This window comes from Pleurodeles waltl, chromosome 4_1 (genome assembly GCF_031143425.1).
Source record: "Pleurodeles waltl isolate 20211129_DDA chromosome 4_1, aPleWal1.hap1.20221129, whole genome shotgun sequence".
Taxonomy (NCBI): Eukaryota; Metazoa; Chordata; class Amphibia; order Caudata; family Salamandridae; genus Pleurodeles; species Pleurodeles waltl.
This window is the reverse complement of record NC_090442.1, coordinates 314036155-314060089: the sequence shown is the minus strand read 5'-3', so window position 1 is coordinate 314060089 and position 23935 is coordinate 314036155. Positions and strand designations below refer to the sequence as shown.

Genomic DNA, 23935 nt, shown 5'->3' with positions numbered 1-23935 from the left:
AACATTTCACTGTTTCTGGATTCCTCTTTATCTACAAATGTTCCTATCACAGCAGCTCCACTAATCGTTCTTCTGTCGGGAAATTGTTGAAAGCAGTAGAATTATAAATGTAATTTGGTGAAGAAACATTCTCTTCTGTTTCAGACAAGGAGTAGAAATGGATAAAGTAATGCAAGAACTTGGAAAATCACTCACTGACCATGACGTCAATTTAGTGGCTGCTCAGCATTTTGAATCTCAACAGGTGACACACAAAATTAAGGGCAGCAATGAATGTATGGAGGGCATAAACCGTAAAGGCCAGTAGTTATAGCTCTGTTTGTTTTTAGGTCTTGGAGAATAAATGGGCTAATGAACTAAAACAATTAACCAATATTCAGAAACAGGAGTATCAGGAATGGGTGATGAAGCTGCACCATGATCTTAAAAATCCAAACAACAGCTCAATCAGGTACATTTTAATGAAATTGAGGACTTCTGTCTTTCATTGATTTAAAAAAAAAACTTGTACTGCTTTTTTCACTTTTTTTATGAAGATCATTTTCTGATGGTATTATCAATATATGCTTAACTGTAGTTATGTAAAAGAAGAAGAAAAAAAAACTTGAGAGAGGGTTTTTTGGTTTTTATGATAGATCCCATGTGAAGCTGATACTTTGGGGGTCATTACGACCTCGGCGGTCTTTTTAAAAGACCGCCGAGGCCGCGGGAGACAGAATACCGCCATTGCGGGCGGTATTCATGTCTCCTTATTATGACATTTCCGCTGGCCCAGCGGACGGTAAAAGTGTTACCGTCCGCTGGCCCAGCGGAAATGTCACATCAACATTGCAGCCGGCTCGTAATAGAGCCGGCAGCAATGCTGATGTGCAGCGGGTGCAATAGCACCCGTCGCGCATTTCACTGCCCGAAATTCGGGCAGTGAAATGCGCGACAGGGCTATGCCTGGGGGCCCCTGCACGGGCAGGGCAGTGCATGGGCAGTGCAGGGGCACCCAGGGGCACCCCAAGTCCCCTTACCGCCGGCCTTTCAATGGCGGTGTGTACCGCCACGGACAGGCCGGCGGTCGGGGACTCCTAATCCCCAGGGCAGCGGTGCTTGCACCGCTGCCCTGGGGATTATGACCGCCAGGCGGAATCCTGGCGGTATAATGGAGGGGCCGGCGGTATGGCCGTGGCAATTCCGCCACGGTCATAATTGCTGGCGGAACACCGCCAGCCTGTTGGCGGTTTTACCGCCAACATACCGCCGGCCGCCAGGGTCGTAATGACCCCCTTTGTGGTTTAGGTTTTGAAACTGAAAGACATTTTCATCTATGCGTTATCATATTTGTGCTTTTTTCATGTATAGTAATGCATTTTCTGAAATGAGAGCTGGAGTATGTGTTGTTATGTGCTTTTTCTTGCTATTGTGTGAACATTGCCAAAAAGCATTGGAGTAGTGTGCAGTGCGAAAGGCAAAGATACAGTTAACAAGTAACGTAAGAAGTAGTTGGGTTCTAGAAGCAGAAGCAAACTGTTACTACATTGACATGTAGTATTATTTAAAGAGATGCATCTTCAGGTCTTTTCTAAATTGTAGTAGGTCTGGGGCAGTCCTGATGGGGTGAGGGATGTTGTTCCATTTTCTGGGTGAATAGATGAAGAGTGGTTTTTGCTATGTTTTTTCTACTTCTTTGCCTTCATTTTGTGGGTGTCCTTGTTTCGGATGTCCAGAGAGCCATCAGAGATTATGAGCTTGTTAACAAGTGTTGCTAAATATATAAACCAGATGGTTTTGAAGATGGTGTAGTAGAATGATATTGCTTTAACAAATGCTGTTGGCGTTACCATTCTGCTACCCATGACATCGGAATATGAACGCAATTAGTTATAATTTGTTTTTTAACAATTTAATATTCTTTGTTTTAATGGCAAGTTATTTATTTCAGTGAGGAAATTAAAGTTCAGCCAAGTCAGATGAGGGAATCTGTGGATGTTACTGCAAGAGTATTTGAGGAACAACTGCAGTTGGAAGAAAGTTTTACTATTCATTTAGGTAAATGATATATGGTACATTTAAATAATGTTTGTGCAGAAAGGTGCCATACTGTTGTTTGTATTCTGTCCCACATTTTAATCAGCCATGATTGTGCGCTGTTTGTTTGTTCTGCTTTGGTCACTCATGACACTGGTGGGTAGACAGAGACTTTCTTCTAAATGGAATATTTTGTTACTTTGCAGACCATGTTTGTTTTACAGTAACTCTGTTACATATTTATTCATGGATTCTGGTGCCTGCACAATGATGCTATATTGACTTTTTTAAAAGGTAAAACATGATTCACCACCATGTTTTAGTCAGCTTTGTGTGATATACTTGGTACCGTGTTGCCTTATTTTTCTCATGTAGCCCACAGCCGAAGAAAACAGATGAAACACTCATATTTAGTAATTAAAAGGAATTGAAGCAAAACAACTGCAAAGAACTGATTTATATACCCTAATTGTTGTACAATCAATCTCTGCATTCATGTAGCAGCTTTAAATTTTCCTTTGACTGTGTTTGCCATTCGTTTATACCTCCATTTCCTTTGTTTCCTTCTGTGTCTTCAGCAAGCAATTTTAGAAGATAAGCAAAAGATGGTTTGAATAGCTGATAATTCAGTTTAAAATTGAGTTGTGATACAGTAGCCGTTTTTCTGAGCGTTGGCTAATCAGCCCATACATATGGAAGAAAACGTGTCCCACTAAAATCATTACAGCCTTTCATGTTATGTTTGGTGATAAGCAAACATATGAAATACAATACATATTCGATTTCTGTCTTCATATTGTGTATGACTTTGAGACAAGACATTGTGACACATGATTTCATGAAAACGTCATATACTAATTACTGTAGGAACAGCGAACAGAGGATGGACAAAAAAGGCAATTGGTTGCCTGGCATTTGGGACACAAGGGCGTCCACACATCCTCACTAATGTGTACTATAGTGGCTAAAAACGAATAGCCCTATCAAGAGGGTGCAACACAAGTAGCTAGCATCTACAGAGCTAAAAGTCATGCACAGGAGGCCTATGGTCCTCTGCAGTCATAGAATTGCATATTCATTTATGGACCATGCCAATCGTTCAACTGCATGCTGTCCCTAGCTTGCTCCAGAAGAGAGTATAACATTTTAGTATGCCTTGAAAAATGGCAGTAAAATTGTATTTTTCAAAAGTTCGGAAAAAAGTTCACCTTTTATGTTCATCGCCCATTTTTAAGTCAATAAGATGGCAAAGAAACATGTCACCGAGGGGTCAACTGTTCTAAAACTTGTAACTTAAACACCATTATGAACCTTACCCCACTATGTGATGTATCGTGGCATTTGCTCAAGTATCAAGCCTACAAGCCTCAAATGAGAATCCATGACAATACTCTATGAAAAGCCCAATGGACGTAAACCCAGTACAAATTCCAGGGCTCCCTTGCATCTGTTAACAAAGTCTTAGTTAAAAGCAGTCTAATAGTTTATAGCATACATGAACAAGAATTTTTAATTCTATTAAGGACGCAGACGCGAAGATTGCGCAGTCTCCTTTTTGCTGTATTACAATAGCCCAGATGTGGGTCCTGGGCTCACACTGCCACCAGTTACAAGCTAGCCCGGCTGATGAGGGGTAATAACCCAAAACCTGTTCAAGGATACTTGTTTCCAGTCCAGGGAGGACCTGGCTTGGCAGTTAGGGCTGAACTGTTCCCCTGGGGAGCAGGGTTAAGACTGATTTGCATTTGGCTGGGTCCAAACTGATGGGCATGGTGGGCAAAAAACAATGGACTGGGATGTGGCTCGATCGATTGCCAGTGGCTGAGATTAATTCAAGCATTCCATCTATCACCTTGTTGTTTTTGTATTACAATAGCAGCCATGTAAGCAAACAGTGGGAAAAAAACTACAAAACCCAGCGGTCCAACATGAACTACAAAGTAAGTTAAAAAAAAAAACAGTTGATAATCATGCAGCTCTATAAACAGGGTGAGCAATGTGAGCTCTGCCTCTTCTTGCTGCGAGAAGTCTTGTTCGAAGTGTTAGCAATGTGGGTCTAGGTTTTTGACCTGAAACTGACAATTAACAACTAAACATCTGCACTGTAAATGGGTGGGGCCATGTGAAATATACATTTGCATGATACTTAAAGGAAATCAAGAATGATACTAAAGTATGCAAGACTTTCTACAAGCTGACGGGTGGGATAATCTTTGGCTCTGCTTCCTTTATAGAATCGAAAATTTCTTTTCACGTATGATATACAAATTTTGATTCTATGTCAGGGCCGGAAGCTTCAGATTCTGGAAGTTTACAGCTTATTCACCACTATAAAAAAAGAATGACTTGCTGGTTTATGGTAAAATTCCTTTGACATGAAATACGAAGACCAATCAGTCATATGGGTAATTTCTTACAGCGAGCTCCCATGGCAAAGGATTTTTAAGCAGTGGTGCCACAGACTAAATGTGCTCCAATAATAGAAATATCTACTCCGGCCTGTAAAAGGAGCCATTTCGTCCAACGTGCTAGTATAGGCCAGGAGGGTTGCACCAAAGAAATCAACAATTGACCAGAGGGGGAGGTCTGCAAAGGAGAAGTTACTTTCAAATCCTCTAGTAGACAATTAACAGCACAAAGGTTGCAATCTCCCAGAGGCACTTGAAAAACTACATGTTTTGTTGCTGATTTCGTGCCTTTGGTAACTCTTTCTAGGATGAGGGTCTGGAGGGTGTTTTCGTATGTGTTTTTTTTACTATTGTGTGAGCATTGCCAAAAAACATCAGAATGGTGTGCAGTGTGAAATGTCAGATCAAGATCTAGATGCCGAACATCAGAGATGCATTTACGAGAGACTAGATGCATCAAAATCATCAGTTTTGCAGAGAGCTGTTTCCTGGGTGTGAGAAATTGAGTTTTTTGTTGACTGGTGTGTGAGCCCTGGTCAAGTAGCCACCACAATCCTTGTCAGGGTGAGGAACAAGCCAATCTTTAATTAACCTGTGCTCAACCCTCTGGCAGCTTTGCACAGAGCAGTCAGGCTTAACTTAGAGGCAATGTGTAAAGTATTTGTGCAGCACTTCAAATAGTAATAGAGTGAAAACACCACACAAAAAGGATCCCACACCAAGTTAGAAAAAAATAGAATGTTCTCTAGTAAATAAACAAGACCAAATTGCCAAAAATCCAATCAGTATAAACGAAGATATGGAGTTTTAAAGATTTTAGTGAAAATAGCTTCAAAAAGCACAAAGCACCAATTGTGGATATCTGGTTGCACTGGACTGAGACAAATTCATAAGTTCAAGCCAACTATGATGGAAAGTGGGCTGGTGTCATGGGCCGGCCAGGACCACTGAACAAAGTAGCTTCAATCCTGGAGCAATCTGCCTGTTCTGAGATGCAGTGAGGCTGCGATGCAAGGGTCTCCGTCATCCTCGAGGATCCAAAGACTGGTGTTGAGGATGTGGCACGAAATCAGGCCGATGTGTCGGTTCAGAGGAACTGCAAGGCTGCAGTGTTGAGTCTGAAGTCGTTGTCGATAAAGGAAACGAGGGCTTACGCCGATGATGCGTCATGCAGTGACGATTTGGAAGACATTGCGGGCTGAGGAGGTTATGTTGATCTAGCAATGTGGATATGGCAAGTCTGTTTTCAGTCTCTCTTTCTTTCAGTGAGCGGCTTGATGTCGGCTCTTAAATTCATATGCTGGGGGTGGGGAACGTCACAAGTGGCAGTATCATCACGGCCGAACAATGTTGTAGGTGGAGGATTTTTACGTTGGCTTTGGATCTTGGCAGGAGTAAGCTGGATTTCAGTTGTCAGTGGCATGATTAATTAGCTGGAGATGAGTGAATTCTTGTTTCACTTCATCGATTGTTTGTTTATCCACAGATCACTGTTCATCTGCATGGTCAGTTGGGGATTGTTTTGCCACAAGAAAGTTATTTACTTTTGGAGTGCTGGCACTAAGACGGGATTGCCCTTTAAGTAATATGAAGTAAACAGGATTCTGTACCTGTACAGTAGTAATTATATACACTTACATCTGCATTTTCTGTCAATTAAGCCTGTTGATTATCTCACACAACAGGACTGGTATATATTGCAGCAGTATTTCCGATATTATGCCAGGGCTTTAAAAAGTTTCTGATTGATAACTCGCTGAGAAGTGTAAGCAGTGAGTTCTTTTCATATTTTTGCACATTTGGGCAGCACGGATGGTGGCACGTGGACAAAATACTTTTTACTTTGGTTTTGAGTTACATACACCATGGGAAGCACGCAGCACCATTCGGCTGGAACTTTTTATGTACTGAGCCACATGTTCGACATGCAGGCCTTATAAGAGATTGAATCCACGGGCATGGTGTGAGCAGGCCTTCAGTTAGAGTGTGACGGGTAGCACTTCTTTTAGTTCTCTGGGGCACTGAAGTTTCACAATAGTATATGTTTATCTGGTGTTGGAACTCGTTAATCAGTCATGAACAACATCATCTACATATCAGGCAACCATGACTAATTTCCCTCATTGTTTTCATTTTTTCTTTTTTTTGTCTTCCAGTTACCCTTGAAGAAAGGGACACCTCGGTCCCAAAATGCATTTGGTTTTTATATAGTTGTTGAGGTGAATGGAATCAGAAAATTCTTCATCTACTACAAATATTGTATATGAACTACATTTAATTAATTGTGAATATTTCATTGTTTGCCTTGTGACATAAAAATTGGTTCTGAGAAAACAAACTCAACATATAATATTAGTGGTCATTTGTAATAAAAAAGGTGTGAATTTTTCTCTCGGCTGTGCCACTTTGGTGGTTCGGGTTTGTTTGTATCATAGTCTGGGTGATTGTAGGAGCTCAATCCAGTGTATCATGCCAACATTTGTTAAATCATGTTTAATGTAGCATACATAGGATTAAAAGTTTTTAATTTTGGTAGATTTGGAGTGCACTATAATTCTATTCACGAAAGGGTTCACTTTGCCAGGCTGAAAGAGCAGTTTAAAATTGCATACACACAGGCTGCAATGCCAGGCATGAGACATGGTTAAAGTACTAATTAAGTGGGTGGCACAATCAGTGCTGCAGGCCCACTAGTAGCATTTAATTTATAGGCCTTTGGCACCGGTAGTGACACTTTACTAGGGTATTACATGGAAACCAAATATGCCAAAAGGGTATTAGCCAATCCAACATTTTTTAAGCAAGGAACATGACCTCTTTAGTACTTGTTAGCAGTAGTTAAGTGTGCAGAGTCCTAAGCAAAAATGACGTCAGCAAAAACAGGAGGTCTGAAGACAAAATGTTTGGGGGGAACCACGCCAAGGATACCAGGCGTAACACTACAGAGTAGAGGATTTTCTGGCCAAGTGTGAAGAAACTTAAGGATCAAAAAAACATACCAGATGGAAGAATATTTTGTTTGAGGAACAGAAAAGCACACAGCTCTATGTAGTTTAGAAACAAGGGGCTAGTCCCCTATTGGTCTGTTAACCAAGGGAAGATGACCTGCAGCAATGGCAGATCTATAGGAATTGATGGTTCTGTAGGAAAGCACGTCGCAAACCAAGGAGGCCAAAAAACTGATAAGATAAATCACATCTGCTGCCACAGTATCCAAATCCCATTCCACTCATCAGCAAGGCTAACGTCTCCATGCTGGTTGGTATCATCTATGTCTAGAATCTACCCGGGACTTTTCAATGAGGTCAAGAACCTGTGAAAGTACCGCCACTTGCAAAGTCTCTGGAAAGTCTCCATGCTAGAGTTTTCAACTGCTGATTCGTGACTTACGGATGTTCACAACCTAAAGGGTATGGGTGGTTATTCGTGTACCAGGGGAGAAGAAGTGAACAATTGCAAGAAAGCTCTAAAAGAATTGGGAACCAACCCTGAGTTCGCCATTGAGGAACTATCAGTATCATTTCTGCTGACTGATGACTGTTGTCTGACTTGAAGGGCCACCCTCAACAACACAGAGAAAGGTGGGAAAAAGCATAATTCAGACTCTACCTCTTCTGCAAAAATGCATCTGTCACTGGAGCTAGAAGGTCTGGTCTCCAACTGAAAAAGATTGTGATTGGTGTGTGTTAGACTTTTCATTCTTGGCGTGGTCTCCCTTAACTTTTTGCCTCTGTTTCCCAGGTTGTTGATATGTGCTGGACTCTGTTTTTTGCTGTTTTTGTTACTCTGGGCACTTTATCACTGCTATCCAGTGCTAAAGTGCAAGTGCTCCTATGCATAATGTGTACGTAATTGGTTCATCCATGATTGGCATATTTGATTTACTGGTAAGTCCCTAGTACAGTGCACTATAGGTGCCCAGGGCCTGTAAATCAAATGCTACTAGTTGCCCTGCAGGACTGGTTGTGCCACCCACATTAGTAGCTCTGTTAACATGGCTCAGACCTGCCACTGCAGTGTCTGTGTGTGCAGTTTTAACTGTAAATTCGACTTGGCAAGTGTACCCACTTGCCAGGCCTAAACCTTCCCTTTTCTTACATTTAAGACACCCCTAAGGTAGGCCCTAGGTAGCCACACGGACAGGGTGCAGTGTATGTTTAAGGTAGGACATATACTAATGTGTTTTATATGTCCTAACAGTGAAATATAGCCGAATTTGGTTTTCACTGTTGGAAGGCCTATCCCTCTCATAGGTTAACATGGGGGCTGCCTTTGAACATGATTAAAGTGTAGATTCCCTCTGGAAGCATATAGACATGTGGAGTTTGGGGTCTCTAAGCTCACAATTTAAAAATACTGTTTTAGTAACGTTGATTTTAAGATTGTGTGTTTGAAAATGCCACTTTTAGAAAGTGAGCATTTTCTTGCTTATACCATTTCTGTGACTCTGCCTGTTTGTGGATTCCCTGTCTCGGTCAGTTTGACAGTTGGGCTGTTTGCACCTCTCTCTAGACAGTGACACAAAGGGCCCTCAGGTGTGTGTCTGGGGCCTGGCCTGGGCAAGGCAGGATTTCACAAACAAGAGAGACTTTCCTTTGAAATAAGCCAACTTCAAAGAGCAAAATGAGTATAAGAAGGGCACCCAAAACCACAGACTTTAGATCACTTCTAGAAACCAAGAGGAACCTCTGCCTGGACAAGGGCTGAAGAGCTGAGGAAGAAGAGCTGCCCTGCCTCTGACTGTGCTATGTGGAGCTATCCTGCAGTTGCTGCTTCTGCCTGTGCAAGAGGACAAAGACTGGACTTTGTGTGCCTTCCTGCTTGTGAAGAACTCTCCAAGGGCTTGAAACTCAGCTTGCCTCCTGTTGTTGAAGTCTCAGGGACAGCAAAGACTTCTCTCTACTAGCATCTGGAGCCTCTGCTGAGCCTCCTGCCCTGACAAGTGCTGCCCTATCCAGTTCCTGGGGCCTTGGCAGGTGAAGCTGGTGGACCAAGGTTGGAAATCCACACACAGATCGCCGTGCGGGGAAATTTCCGATGCAACCTCCGAGAGCAGCTAGAGAAACGACACGCTGCCTGCTCCACGGCTGAAATCGACACAGCGCTTGCAGCGCAGCTGGAAAGTCAATGCACGCGGCTGGAGAAACAATGCTCGGCATCACTGACGGAGGCTGCAACGACACAACATCGCTGGGCATGGAAAAACAACACAAGCCTGCCCGGACCCGAGGTGTCCGGATCGATGCGTCTCTCTCCTGCGGGGAAAGAAACGACGCACGACGATCGGACCGGAGAAGGAGAAACAACGCATGACCTTGCTTGGGGGTGAAAAATCGACGCACTGCTTACCTTTTTCAACCCACACTCACCCGAGCGGGTTATTTTGACGCAACCCAGGTACATTTTCATGCTAACAGCGTTAGCGCTGTGTTTGAAAGACCATGAAGACTCTTTTTGCATTTTAATTACTTATGTATGGTGGATTTTTGTTGTTTTGGTCTTGTGTTGTTTAGATAAATATTTTCTATTTTTCTAAACCTGCATTGTGTCATTTTGTAGTATTTTCATTGAGTTACTGTGTGTGTTGGTACAAATACTTTACACCTAGCACTCTGAAGTTAAGCCTGCCTGCTCGTGCCAAGCTACCAAGAGGGTTAGCAGGGGTTAGCTGAGGGTGATTCTCTTTTATCCTGACTAGAGTGAGGGTCCTTGCTTGGACAGGGGGTAACCTGACTGTCAACCAAAGACCCCATTTCTAACAGTGTGTCAGACAAGATGCAAATAGGTCCAGGTGACACGAACCCCATTTCTGCATTATCTTTGAGAATAGATTTGGATCTAGTTTCCACTCTCTTGCATTCCTGAGGTATAGAGAGTGCCAATCAGCTATTTAGTTCTGAACGTCTGAAAGATGATGTGTTATCATTGAAATCTGATGGTTAAGCATTAATGCCAGAAATAATTAGCATTTTCTGCAGGAAAGCATGTTTGTATGCCTCCCAAGCAGTTGACATATTGGACTGCTGTCTCGCTGTCCATCTTCAAAAGGATGCAGCAGTGCACTCATTGGGGAGAAAAGGAGCGAATTGCAAAGGAATCTGCTAATAGTTCTAGTCAATTAATGTGTACAGAGAGTTCTGATTTGGACCATCATCCGTGTTTTGTCACCTCACCACAGCGAACACCCTAACAGCTGGCATCGGAGTTGACCACCATCTCCACAACAAGACCAAAAATGGCCTTTCCATTCCAAGTGCCTTTGAGGGCCAAGCCATCATTTTAGTTTGTGATGCACGTCTGGGGTGAGGGAAACTTGATTGAAATAAGACAAACCATTCTGCAAGTGAGAAATCTTCAGGCGTTGGAGAGCCCGATAGTGGAGCGAACCAGAAAAATTGCTTGAATGGGTGATGTCAACAAATCAACTAACCTTGCTAGCTACAGAAGAGTAATTGTTGCCCTTATTAGCGTCTTGTGGATCTTGTGGTCTTGTGGATCTTACTTTATTGCTCTGATCTTTAGAATTGGAATCCCAAACCCCAGCGATACCAAAAGTTAGAGAGTTAGGGTCAGTTGATTCCTGAGCAGAATGGGGTCCTGATACATCAAACGAAAGTCATCCATGCATGCGATCACACATATACCCTTAGCTCACAAGAACTCTACTACTGGTTTGAGAAGCTTGGTAAAGCCCCAAGGGGCTGAAGATAGTCTAAAGGGCATTGCTAGGAATGTGTAAGTAGACTGTTACCATTGAAATTGCAAGCATCAACAATGTGAAGGGAAGATTAGGACTCTCCAGTAGGCGTCATTTAGATCCAATCTGACCCTCAAGTCACTTTCTCATACAATATCTTGCAACAAATAATTCCCCTTTATCTTGAAATGGCCATTGAGGATCCAAGTGTTGAATTCTTTCAGATTTATGGCTAGAAGTAAGCCTCAGCTTTTTTGACCACCAGAAGGATGTTGCTAATAAATCCAGAGGGTTGAGGACTGCATGGAGCTACGTCCTGTTTGTGTAGAAGAGATTATTGGCCTGATTACAACTTTGGAGGAGGTGTTAATCCGTCCCAAATGTGACGGATATACCACCAGCTGTATTACGAGTTCCATAGGATATAATGGACTCGTAATACGGCTGGTGGTATATCCGTCACTTTACCGTCACTTTTGGGACGGATTAACACCTCCTCCAAAGTTGTAATCAGGCCCTATATCTTTTGGTTTATGAAATGTATTGTGAGATGAAAAGTGAAATTGATGAGGGAAAGTGGTCTGAACAATGGTCGTATAGAACTGGAGACTGAAACCTTGTACTGCCAGAAGTACCCATGCATCTTGGAAAATGGAAGCTCAATTGTGAAGGAAGTAATGAATCCTACTCCCTAACTCTGTAAGGGAAGAAGGGGGAAGAACCACCATGGAAGGAGGTGTTATTTGTGTTCCTCGAAAGCTCCCTGTTGAAATTGACCTCTCGAGGCTCTTAGTCGAGAAGGGTATAAGGGTGTTACCCTTTGATTATTGCTGAGAACCTTCATCTGGATCGACCTTGATATGATAGACCTTGATGCACACCGCTGATACAGCAGCCCCTGGCTCGAAGAGCCCAGGAAAAAGATGGGCTTGAAAGACTTTCTTTAAGGCAGCCTGTGCCTTATCTGATGAGGTGAAGTATTTACGAATTTTACTACCTATTTTAAAAAAGAATCATCAAAAAGAAGCCCTTCGGCTGAAGTGCCAGCCTCATTGGTAGCTAATTTGCACAACTTAGGGTCTATTCTTAAGAGGGTAGAGGGTCTGTGTTCAGATGATAAGGCACAGTTTGCATTTGCAATAAATTAGCCCTTTGGGCTCAACCAGCCAGGTCTTAGGCAGTGCCTTCATCTTTGGCTGTGAAGGCCATGTGCAGAATCTTGGAGATCTGGCCTGAAATGTCCAAAAGCTTATCCTGGCACACTTTCACACTTTCCAGGAGCTGTATATCTCTTTTTTTTAGGTCCTTCACAAATTTCTCCTGGAACGTGGACAACTTCTGGTCGATGTCAGGGGTAATGTCCACCTTACCTGAAAGGAAAGGTCTGGGACATCTCACTCTGAGGCGGTTTCTGACTTCCTCTAGGAAGGACTTACGTAATCTGCTTCCAACGTACGCAGCTGTCTTAGGGGACAGCATCCACTCCATGGACTAAGGGTGGACAACATCCTTGGGATGCAAGAGTGGGGAATGAGAAAGAGAGTCTGAGGGTCCTTCACTCAAGTATGACTAATCCAGTTTTCTTTTTTTGGGCTGGCAACCCAAGATTTTGTGTCCTTGTCCGCAGAGGCATCTCTATCTTCATTCGTATTCTCAAAGTTTTGAAGAGAAACTATACTGTCAGTAGTCTCATCCTCACACTCATCCTCCAGAAAGGAGGACAGAGAATTGAGTTTGGCCTTTTTTAACTGCTCTACGGCGTCTGCCTTGGAAACAGTTTGACTTGAGACTTTCTTGGATTTTGAATGACAGAGTCAACCCGAGAAGCCGAACGGGGTAAACATTCAAAAAGCTTTTGAATTTGTTCAGCAAGGGGTTCCAAAGATGTTTTAATAGTTCTCCACCTTCTTTAATACCAATAGGTGGTAGGCTCCACGAAGATCCATTTTGGTAAATCGTTGAGCCCCTCTGACTGCCTCTAGTATATCCTTAATGAGAGGCAAAGGATAACGGTCTTTTATAGTTATTTTATTTAGCCCGCGAAAATCCAGACAGGGACGAAGATCCTTCGTTTTCTTGGGTACAAAAAAGAGAGGAGCCCCAGCCGGAGAGGACGATGGTACAATAAGACCGCTATGTAAGTTTTCTTGCAGATATTCTTTTAGTACTTCTCTTTCAGGTTCAGTGAGTGAATTCATCCTCCCAAAAGGAACAATAGCTCTGGGTTCCAAGGGAATAGCACAATCGTAATCTTGATGTGGGGGTAACACAGGTCTGGTTGGTTTTTGGAACACATCTTGAAGTCCTAGATAGTGATCAGGAACTCCTTGAAATGTATTGATGGAACATCCAGTAATACTTTCAGTAGGCATCAACCTCTTGGGTGACCAATAAGTGTCTGAAGCAAAGCAATTCTCATGACAAAACTGGGAGGACAAGGAAATAGTCCGGGTTTCCCAATTTACATAAGGGTTATGTCTTATGAACCACAGAATTCCCAAAATGATAGTATGACTGGGGGATGATATTAGATCAAAAGAGATGTGTTCTTGATGGTTTCCAAATTGTAAACCCAGTGTCATGGTGGTGGTATCAACTGGACCAGAGGATATTAAGGACCCATCCACTGTGTGAACTTGTTCTGGGGTTTCTTTGGGTCGTGTTGGTATCTGTTGAGTCGTGGCCCAAGTCTTATCCATATATATGCCACTGGCACCACAATCAAGTAAAGCCAGTATTCTCTCTTGACGGCCGTCCGGTAAATGTAACGTCACAGGTAACATAAACAAAGTAGTGGCATTGTCCTTGAATGAACTGATGGAAGGTATAGCTGATGATCCCGTCCCCTCCCTTCTTACAGAGGACGGGAAGTGGCGTTTCCCGATGGCCTTTGAGGACGAACGGTGCAGGTCCGGAGCATGTGGCCGGCAGCACCACAATACAGGCATAATCCCCTCCTACTTCTGTCTTCCCGCTCGCTAACGGAAAGTGGTCCTCGAGTGGTATCCACCTGCATAGGTTCGCCTTCGGTGTCTCAGGCGGGAGGAAGAGGTTCCTCAGGACGATGCATAAAGACACGTGAAGTGCTTGGCTGAGATGATCCTGTACTCTTTTTCTTCTCCATACGTCGTTCTTGGAGACGGTATTCGATGGAAAGAGCCTGATCCATCAGACCACGAAGATCTTCAACTCGGGTGGAGTGTACTAACTTGTCTTTGATTTCTTCTTTAAGTCCTCTACGGAATAAAGTCACCAGAGTTCGTTCCACCCAAGTGGTCTCAGCCGCTAGCTGTCGAAAGCGGGTAATATATTGGAGGACATCTTGTGAGCCTTGTTGGATGTCACATAAGGCTTCTTCCGCAGAGGCCTCCAATCCTGGACAACTGAACATCTGTTTAAACCGACTCACGAAGGCAGGATAGTCCGATAATACTGGGTCATTGGAGGATACCATTGGGGTTGCCCAGGCCAAGGCAGGACCGGATAAGGCACTGATAAGATATCCCACCTTTGTCTTGTCGTGGGAGAATTGGGTAGGTCGGAAGGCTAAATACACAGTTAATGCATCGAGGAACTCTCGCAGCTTAGTTGGTTCACCAGAGAAACGAGGAGTAGAGGTGGAGACGGCCGGAACATCCGCACAGCGAAAAGCCAAAGCTTGTCATAAAGCAGCATTCTCATTGCGTAATTGTTGCAGTTCCTGAGCCTGTTGCTGAATGGTTGCCAGAAGAGATTGATCAGGATCTGCAGCAGCCGCCACTGTATCATCCATGATGTTAGGCAATGTCAGGAGTATTGGGCGCTGCAATCTGTCACGACTTACATGCTGCTTTACCCTGGAGGCCGCAGAGCGAGTGGCGTGGTTCCTGTTCTTGAATGTTCGGCCTTGGCCCAAGTAGGGGCGACTCTTTCTGGTAGCCACGGTGCTGCAGGCAATGGGTACGCCAATAGCACGCCGTGTCCCTCAGAAGTAGCGCCAGAGGGGAAAAAACCCCTGAAAGGGGAAAAAAACTCCACAAAGATATGTTCCTAAAACAGGAACAAAAAAGAAGAGATATCAGCAAGAGCAAATACAGGAAAAAGTATTCTGAACTGATGAGAACCAGCACAGGAATACAAGGAAGCAGGAGCGAAGACACCATCCAAACAAAGTGTTGCAGCGCAAGGAGAGCAAGAATCACAGCCCTTAAATACCAACAAACAGGAACGACCAACAGGAATTAAAAGGACACCATCTTAGATAGGGAAAAGCACATAGAACAGAATGGACTAGGAACCATAGAGAATAGGGAACAAGGAATGCTGGGAAGAGAAAGGTAACATGGGAATGGGGAAAAAACATAAAGGAAGGCACAACCAGATGTCCAAAGAAGAAAAGAAAAGAGAAGAAAAGAACAGGTGAGTGGGGGGTCAGACATGCCTAAAAACGCGGTGCACAGCAAAGGAGCGAGGCCCCATGCCCAATTTGGGGCCTCTGAAAGCACACAGCAGACTGGGGTCGCGTCTGGGAAACGCGTGCTGCGGCCCGAGCCGAATGTTCTGCTTGTGCCGCGCTCAGCGGCGCAAGAGGTCTTGTCTGCCATAGATCAAGGAGACTGGATGGTAGCATTGGACTTGCAGGATGTGTATTTTCATATCCCTATTGTAGGGAAATGCCTCCCTTGGCATGGTTACCCCCTAACCTTTTGCCTTTTGTTGATGCCAGATATGATTGAAAGTGTGCTGGGACCCTGCTAACCAGGTCCCAGCACCAGTGTTCTTTCCCTAAACTGTACCTTTGTTCCCACAATTGGCACAGCCCTGGCACACTGATAAGTCCCTTGGACCTGGTACCCCTGGTACCAAGGGCCCTGTGGCCAGGGAAGGTCTCTAAGGGCTGCATCATGTATTATGCCACCCTGGGGACCCCTCACTCAGCACATGCACACTGCCTCACAGCTTGTGTGTGCTGGTAGGGAGAAAATGACTAAGTCAACCTGGCACTCCCCTCAGCGTGCCATGCCCTCAACCCACTGCCTGAGGCATAGGTAAGGTACCCCTTTAGCAGGCCTTACAGCCCTAAGGCAGGGTGCACTAAACCACAGGTGAGGGCATAGTTTCATAAGCACTATGCCCCTACAGTGTCTAAGCCAAACCTTAGACATTGTAAGTGCAGGGTAGCCATAAAGAGTGCATGGTCTGGAAGTCTGTCCGTTACGACCTCCACAGTTCCATAATGGCTACACTGAAATCTGGGAAGTTTGGTATCAAACTTCTCAGCACAATAACTGCACACTCATACCAGTGTGGGATTTATTGAAAAATACACACAGAGGGCATCTTAAAGATGCCCCCTGTATACCAGTCCAATTCCTAGCGTTAGGCTGACCAGTTCCTGCCAGCCTGCCACAGCCAGACAAGTTTCTGGCCACAAGGGGTGAGTGCCTTTGACACTATGTGGCCAGGAACACAGCCTGCACTGGGCAGAGGTGCATCTCACCTCCCCCTGCAGGAACTTAACACCTGGTGGTGAGCCTCTAAGACTCATGCCTGTTGTTACAGCTCCCCAGGGCATCTGAGCTAGTGGAGATGCCCGCCCCTCCGGACACAGCCCCCACTTTTGGCGGCAAGTCCGGAGGAGATAAGGAGAAAAACAAGTAGGAGTCACCCACCAGTCAGGACAGCCCCTAAGGTGTCCTGAGCTGAGGTGACCCCTGCCTTACGAAATCCTCCATCTTGGTTTTGGAGGATTCCTCCAATAGAAATAGGGATGTGCCCCCTTCCCCTCAGGGAGGAGGCACAAAGAGAGTGTAGCCACCCTCCAGGGCAGTAGCCATTGGCTACTGCCCCCCAGACCTAAACACACCCCTAAATTCAGTACTTGGGAGTGACCCTGAACCCAGGAAATCAGATTCCTGCAACCTACAACAAAAAGGAGGACTGCTGACCTGAAAGCCCCGCAGAGATGACGGAGACGACAACTGACTTGGCCTCAGCCCTACCAGCCTGTCTCCAGACTCAAAGAACCTACACAGCGACGCATCCAGCGGGAACAGTGACTTCTGAGGACTCAGAGGACTGACCTTTACCTAAAGGACCAAGAACCTCCCGAGGAAAGCGGCTCTGTCCAGAAACAAATACAAAACAGCAACAAGAAACCAACTTTAAAAAGACTCACTTCCCGCCAGAAGCGTGAGTTTTCACACTCTGCACCCGACGCCCCCGGCTCGAGTTTGGAGAAACCAACACTGCAAAGAGGACTCCCAGGCGACTCCAATGACGTGGACACCCTGAGTCTACCTCCCTGCACCCCCACAGCGATGCCTGCAGAGAGGATCCAGAGGCTCACTGCCTGGTAACAAAGGAATCCGACGCCTGGACCAAGCACTGCACCCGCAGCCCCCAGGACCGAGAGGAACCACCTACCAGTGCAGGAGTGACCAGTAGGCGGCCCTCATCCTAGCCCAGTCGGTGGCTGGCCTGAGAAGCCCACATGGGCCCTGCCTGCTTCGCCAGAGTGACCCCCGGGTCTCTCCATTTTTTTCAACAGAAAACCCTACGCCTACTTTGCACACTGCACCCGGCCGTCCTTGTGCCGCTGAGGGTGTGTTTTGTGTGCTTGTGTGTGTGTGTCCAGGCTCCATATCAACTTATTGGAGCTTCAGGTGATCCTGCGAACATTAAAATCATTTCTTCCTGTTGTGAAAGGGAAGGTAGTGCAGGTGTTCACGGATAACGCAATGTAGTACTGCAACAAGCAGGGCGGTGTGGGGTCATGGACCCATTGTCAAAAGGCTCTGCAACTCTGGACATGGCTGGCACAGCAGGGCATATCCCTGGTGGTTCAACACCTGGCACGTTCTCTCAACGCCAGGGTGGACAAACTCAGCCGACGATGCTTAGTGGATCACAAATGGTGTCTCCATCAGGAGGTGGCGCAAGGACTCTTTCAGCAGTGGGGAGAGCCTTGGTTAGATCTGTTTGCCTCCGTAGAGAACGTGCAATGTCAGCAGTTTTGCGCATTGGAGTTTCCAAGGGGGCTATCGCTAGGCGACGCTTTTTGTTGCGAGTGGAGTTCAGGCCTCCTGTACGCCTGTCCGGCCATACCATTTCTGCCCAGAGTTTTCAAGAACGAACGGGCCCAAGAAATCCTAGTGGCTCCGGTTTGGGCATGGAGAGTCTGGTATCCAGAGCTTCTCAAAATGAGCATCAGTCCTCCAATCAGGTTGCCTCTTCAGTAGGATCTTCTGTTGCAGCTGCTGGGGAAGGTTCTTCACCCGAATCTGTCAACTTTGCGGCTTCATGCGTGGAGGTTGAGCGGCGACAGTTGATGGATTATGACCTCCCTTCCGAAGTCTGTGATGTCATTCTGGCTGCCAGGCGTCCCTGTACTAAGTCGATTTATGCCTGCTGGTGGAAATGTTTTGTTTCATATTGAGGTCTATTGATCCTCTTTCTTCTTCTCTATCTAATGTCCTTTTGTTTATTCTATCACTCGTCGAACAGGCTTCCTCCTTAGGGACTCTCAAGGGCTATCTTGCTACCTTATGGGCTTTTCTACGCTTGCCCAACCAACCATCTTTGTTCAAGTCTCCCATTGTACAGAGATTCTTAAAAGGGCTCGTGCATATGCTTCCACCCGTGCCTTTTGTCATGCCCCAGTGGGATCTTAATCTTGTACTTACTTTTCTGATGTGTGCTCCTTTTGAGCCTTTACATAACTGTCCTCTCCGGCTGCTCACTATCAAAACAGCCTTTTTGGTGGCAATTACATCTGCCAGGAGAGTGAGTGAGCTACAGGCTTTATCATCGAAACTGCCGTATCTCACGATATATCCTGATAAAATAGTCCTCAGAACTCGTACCTCTTTCTTCCCCAGGGTGGTGACCCCTTTCCATCTGGGTCAGAACATCACCCTACCTTCTTTGCGCCACCGCATCCCTCTAAGGAAGAGGAGCGTCTCCATCAGCTGGACCCAAAAAGAGCGTTATTGTTCTACCTTGACCGCACAAAAGAGTTCCGGGTGGACGACCAACTCTTTGTGGGGTACGTTGGTGTAAAGAAGGATCGGGCAGTACAGAAACGATCCATTTCGCGCTGGGTCGTTCTCTGTATAAAGATTTGCTGCGCTTTGGCTAAGAAGCAGCTGCCAGAGGGCTTGAGGGCTCACTCTGCCAGAGGGAAAGCTGCTACCACTGCGTTGGCTTGTGGTGTGCCAGTACTTGACATATGCCAAGCGGCAACATGGGCTTCCTTGCACACGTTTGCAAGACACTGCTGCCTGGATAGTCAGGTGAGGAGAGAGGGGCATTTTCCCGCTCGGTCCTGCAAGACTTCCTGGTGTGAAATATATCCTTGCGATCAACCACCAGGAGTTCTAGCTTGGGTATCTATTCTAAGGTAAGGAATCTGCAGCTAGAAGTCTCTATCAGATGAACAAGTTACTTACCTTCGGTCAAAAATTATCTGGTAGAGACTCTATCTAGCTGCAGATACCTTACACTAACCCAGGCCTCCCCGTTCTGCAGATTTATACATCATGTTTTGATTTTTGCCTTTCTTAAGGGCATGTCTTTTTCCTCAAACAATCAAGCGTAAAACTAAAATGTTTGTTGATTCTTCCATGACTCTGCGCTTCTGGTGTAGGACGTTGTTGAAAAGAACTGACGTACATGCACCTGGGTGGTGCCTATATAGAAGACCGTGACATCACAGACGGCTCCAATGACGCTGATGACACCATGTGGAGCCGGACAACGCACACAGATCCGAACTATGCCACCCGACGGCACGCGCAGGGTACTGCCCGCAGAAAAATTCTGGATTTGAAGCTGACGCCAGGGAATTCTAAGGTAAGGAATCTACAGCTAGATAGAGTCTCTACCAGGTAATTTGTTACCGAAGGTAAGTAACTTGTTCTTCTGGACCGGTCTTGTATAGTCCTGGAACACACCTTGCTTATGAACTGCTCCTGCTGTACGTTTGGCCATGAAACGATCTCTTTCTTGTGGGTGACGTTGGCACTTGAGAGTTTAGTTACAACAATGTTCTTTCTGGTACTTTACTAGCTCTAACTTTTGCTAGAAAATATTCTGTTTGCTGTCATTTCACACCCATCCGCTGGCGTCATTACTTTGGGCAGCAATTTCAGTTTGGGATGTATTGTTTTGATAGGGTTAGCACCTGGGTTGTCCAATTTGCGCTGCACAGACCATTTGTAGATGTAACTGGTTAGTATGTGGGTCGGTCAGTGGTGTTCGTAACTTATATCTCCACTGCACTCTAACTATTCTCTTGGAATGGGGAGGATTATTTGTGAACACTTCTTCTCAAGTAAACACTTCTTCGCAAGTAGTCACAGTCTTGGATGCAGGCTCCACCATCCATAGTCATATTATGTACAGCTTATTCCCTATCTCTTATCTACCCTGGAGTAAACATGTCATCATTTTGGTATACTTACCTGCTCCTTCTGCACTGAAGCCCTGGGTTGTTTATTTTAGTGGAGCAGCAGGAGTTCCATGCTCCCTCTGACCACTTGGCCACCACTCGGGGTGGTTAGAGCAGGTAATTCCCCCCCTGACTCCCTGTATGTTTGGCACTGCTTCCCTTGGTGAAGACACTCCTCGCCTTCTGAAAGATCTTGCATTTCAAAATGTTGAACTTCGATTGAAATTGACAAGCCCCAATACTATACTATTTCACACATCTTCACTAGGCCTATCTGACCATTTGTTCTCCAGATGTTCCATATTGCTAGCATTGTCTCTCTCTAAATATAATTTGTATTTACTTGAACCTTTCTTGCTTATATTAACAATTAGCTTAAACAGTGGCATAGGTTCTAGATCTCTTTAATGTATTTGTCTTGGAAAATCCCTTATGTGAAGACATTTATGAAAAAAAGTAAATGAGGTATTGAAAAGCTGTTTTGAATTTCCAAACAAAAGTTGTGAGTTGCTACAAAGAAACTAACCAACTTTGTATAAGTTAGAATGTTACCAGTCAGTTTGAATCCCTAAAATGCTACAGTAGAATCCTTTCAGCCCAAATGTGTGTGTACTCTAACTACGTGTGGGTGTATTGTACTGGGAGAAAACTAGGCGCTCTGGGTAGCGAGGTGAATATCAACGAAGAATGTCGAATCTCAAAATGGTGCACTCTTGAAAGGCCACACCCAAAAGATCTTGATAGATGCTAAAAGCACTATTGCAAATATAAAGTACAAGAGGCACTCATTATAACATGAAACATAATAGTACTCATGAGTCAGTATACATAGGCAATGTTTTGTCATATATTTCTGAAAATTAATAGGATTATTTCCAACATAATCCCCAATTACAGTATCACTGTCCAAATCCAAATAGTAGAATTAATTGATCTGTTGTTCCAAGATTGCTGACTCATGAGTACTATTATTTTTCATGTTATAATGAGTGCCTCTTGTACTTTATATTTCCAAATGTGTGTGTATCTGGTACGTTTTGTGATTTTTTTTTTTTTATTAATTATTTATGCCGCAGAAAGTAAAATACCTGTAATATCTTAAGTTGCACATGTTTTTAGAATGACGTATGGAGAATGAGGCCTTGGCTTTGATGCTGTCTGCATAGAGATCCATAAGGGGCCATTCTTTCTTACTAATTTATTACCTATGATAAACTAAAGCCTATAGAAGCCCAGTGGTAAGCTCTGAGTCCCAGCAGAACTCATCCTCCGACAACACCGGGCTCTGCAAGTTTTCTTGTATCCACATATGAAGCTGGACCAAATGGAATTAATCTTCTGGAAAAAAAAAACTGTTGTTAGAAGTAAAAGATTAGAATGAAATAAATATAGGCACCTGGGGAGAAAATTATTATATATTTATGATGGTACATCTTGTAATCGCTTCCAGTTCTGCAGTTCAACAGCAGAGCTGCATACTAGAGATTGATAGTTGAATTAAGTTATCTCATTGTTCTCTGGTGAAATGAGAATGCCCAGGTATTCAGCTTTAGGAACAATTCTGTTTTCCTCCCTGTATATACTAGCATTTGAGTTTATCATTCTTCGATAAATAGCCAGATATTGCCTCAAAAACTTGCTTCTCATTTTATAACTGGAACTGCAGCAGTCAGGTTAGAAGTAAAGGTAGCAATATCATCTGTGTATGCAGCAATTTTCAATGTAGCCTTGTTATTGTGATCAGAGGAATGTCCCCGGGCCTTTCAAGATGCTATAAATAAGTCTTCAAAGTAGCAAATAAAACCGGTGAAAATGGATTCTCTTACCTTGTACCACAGGTTATACTGATGGGCTGCGACCTTGCCCTCATTCAGAACACTTGCTTTTAAGCTCTGGTAAAGTATTTAGACATGTTTAAGGCAGTTAAGCGCAAAACATTAATTTTCCAAGATAGACGAAAGGTATGGCCAGGTGGCCATGTCGAATACTTTTTCATCGTCCAGTGGGACAGTCCATGCTTTCACCAGAGACACTGCCGGAATGTAAAATATAGAGATGGACATATTGATATTGGATGTGATGTCTCAGTGGGGAATAAAACCATGTAATATAAGCAGGTCTAAATAATTAACAGTCTTAAAGATGTGAATATTTGTTTCTGTCTATGTTGAAGGAGTATCATACTTGCTCAGATTGCTATTCAACTTGGTAAATAAGTTTGATTAATTAATAGGGTGTCTTATAGACTTCTACCAGAATAAAGTCTGTTTCGTCTCCTTTCTCAGCCAGAAGTTTTTTTTATCACAGTTGTGACTTCGTCTGCAGTAATAGGTGACTGTAGGGTGGCCCTGCTCTCGGGTTCTGAGGAATTGTGTTAAACTTTTGTAGATATTATTCACACTTTGAGCAGCAGTTGCCTTTTTTATATATATAACTTAGAGTAGAAATCGCAGATGTTTTCCCTGACACCAATGGGCTTTCTGATTTCAAACCCCATCTTGTGTAGACAGCATGTAGATTGCTGATCAACTCCCTTGCTTTTCATTTCAGTGCCAGGATCCTATCCAATGTTTCGCTATACTCAAACACGCATAGACAATGTTGATGACCTGCTTTAGTGAATCTGTCTCTAGTTTGTTTAATGAGCAAATATTGAGTGGTAATTACTTGCTTATAGATCTCTGTTTCCATAGAGGTCTGATGGCAACATACTAAGGAGCCATGTAGACATTCTAAGTGATGTAATTGCAGAAACGGCCTACTGTCAGTCTGCCTTGTCTTCGCTAATTGTGTATGATAGTGTAGGTCCCCTGATTGTATCATTTTATTTGTCCCGGACTATATTAGACATCTATTTAGAGAAATTGGTTATAGCAACTATCACAATTTTCAACTCTGCCCAACACTAGGTATGTTAAGATCAGTTCGTAGGGTTGTGACACTGTGACCTGTAGAATCATTTGAAAGGTCTCATCAGAACACAAACAAATGTTTTTAGAGTTTGAAATGTTGGCAGCACTAATTCACTCAGAATTTGGATTTGGAGTTGTGTGTCTTATACACATGAATTTATGGCTTCACTGTTTTTGTCTTTGATCCCCAGCTCCCCCAAGCCCCGCTGATCCGCTACGACCCCACCACCCTCCACGCCCTCAACCCAGGGCGCTCCAAAACCTGCTTCCTAGCTCACCCCAAACGCACCCATGGACCCTTCGCCTGCAACTCCTGCAAACGCATCTTCCACCACGCAACTACCACGACCACAAGCCCACTCGCCATCAACCACCTCAAGTGCATCCTGATCAACGCTCGTTCCGTCCACAAGCACGCCGTTGAACTTTGGGACCTCCTGGACTCCACAGCCCCGGACGTCGCCTTCATCAC

The 23935-nt window shown here is 44.4% G+C and overlaps 1 protein-coding gene across 2 annotated transcripts in view; it reads left to right on the top strand.

The window, feature by feature from the left end:
• FERRY3 (FERRY endosomal RAB5 effector complex subunit 3) overlaps positions 1–23935 on the top strand; it is a 318703-nt gene that overhangs the window by 58865 nt on the left and 235903 nt on the right. For both annotated transcript variants that reach the window (XM_069228412.1, XM_069228411.1), the window contains exons 5-7: positions 145–244; positions 330–451; positions 1931–2037. In XM_069228412.1, the coding sequence (XP_069084513.1) occupies positions 145–244; positions 330–451; positions 1931–2037 (329 nt within the window). The remainder of the gene's footprint in view (positions 1–144; positions 245–329; positions 452–1930; positions 2038–23935) is intronic.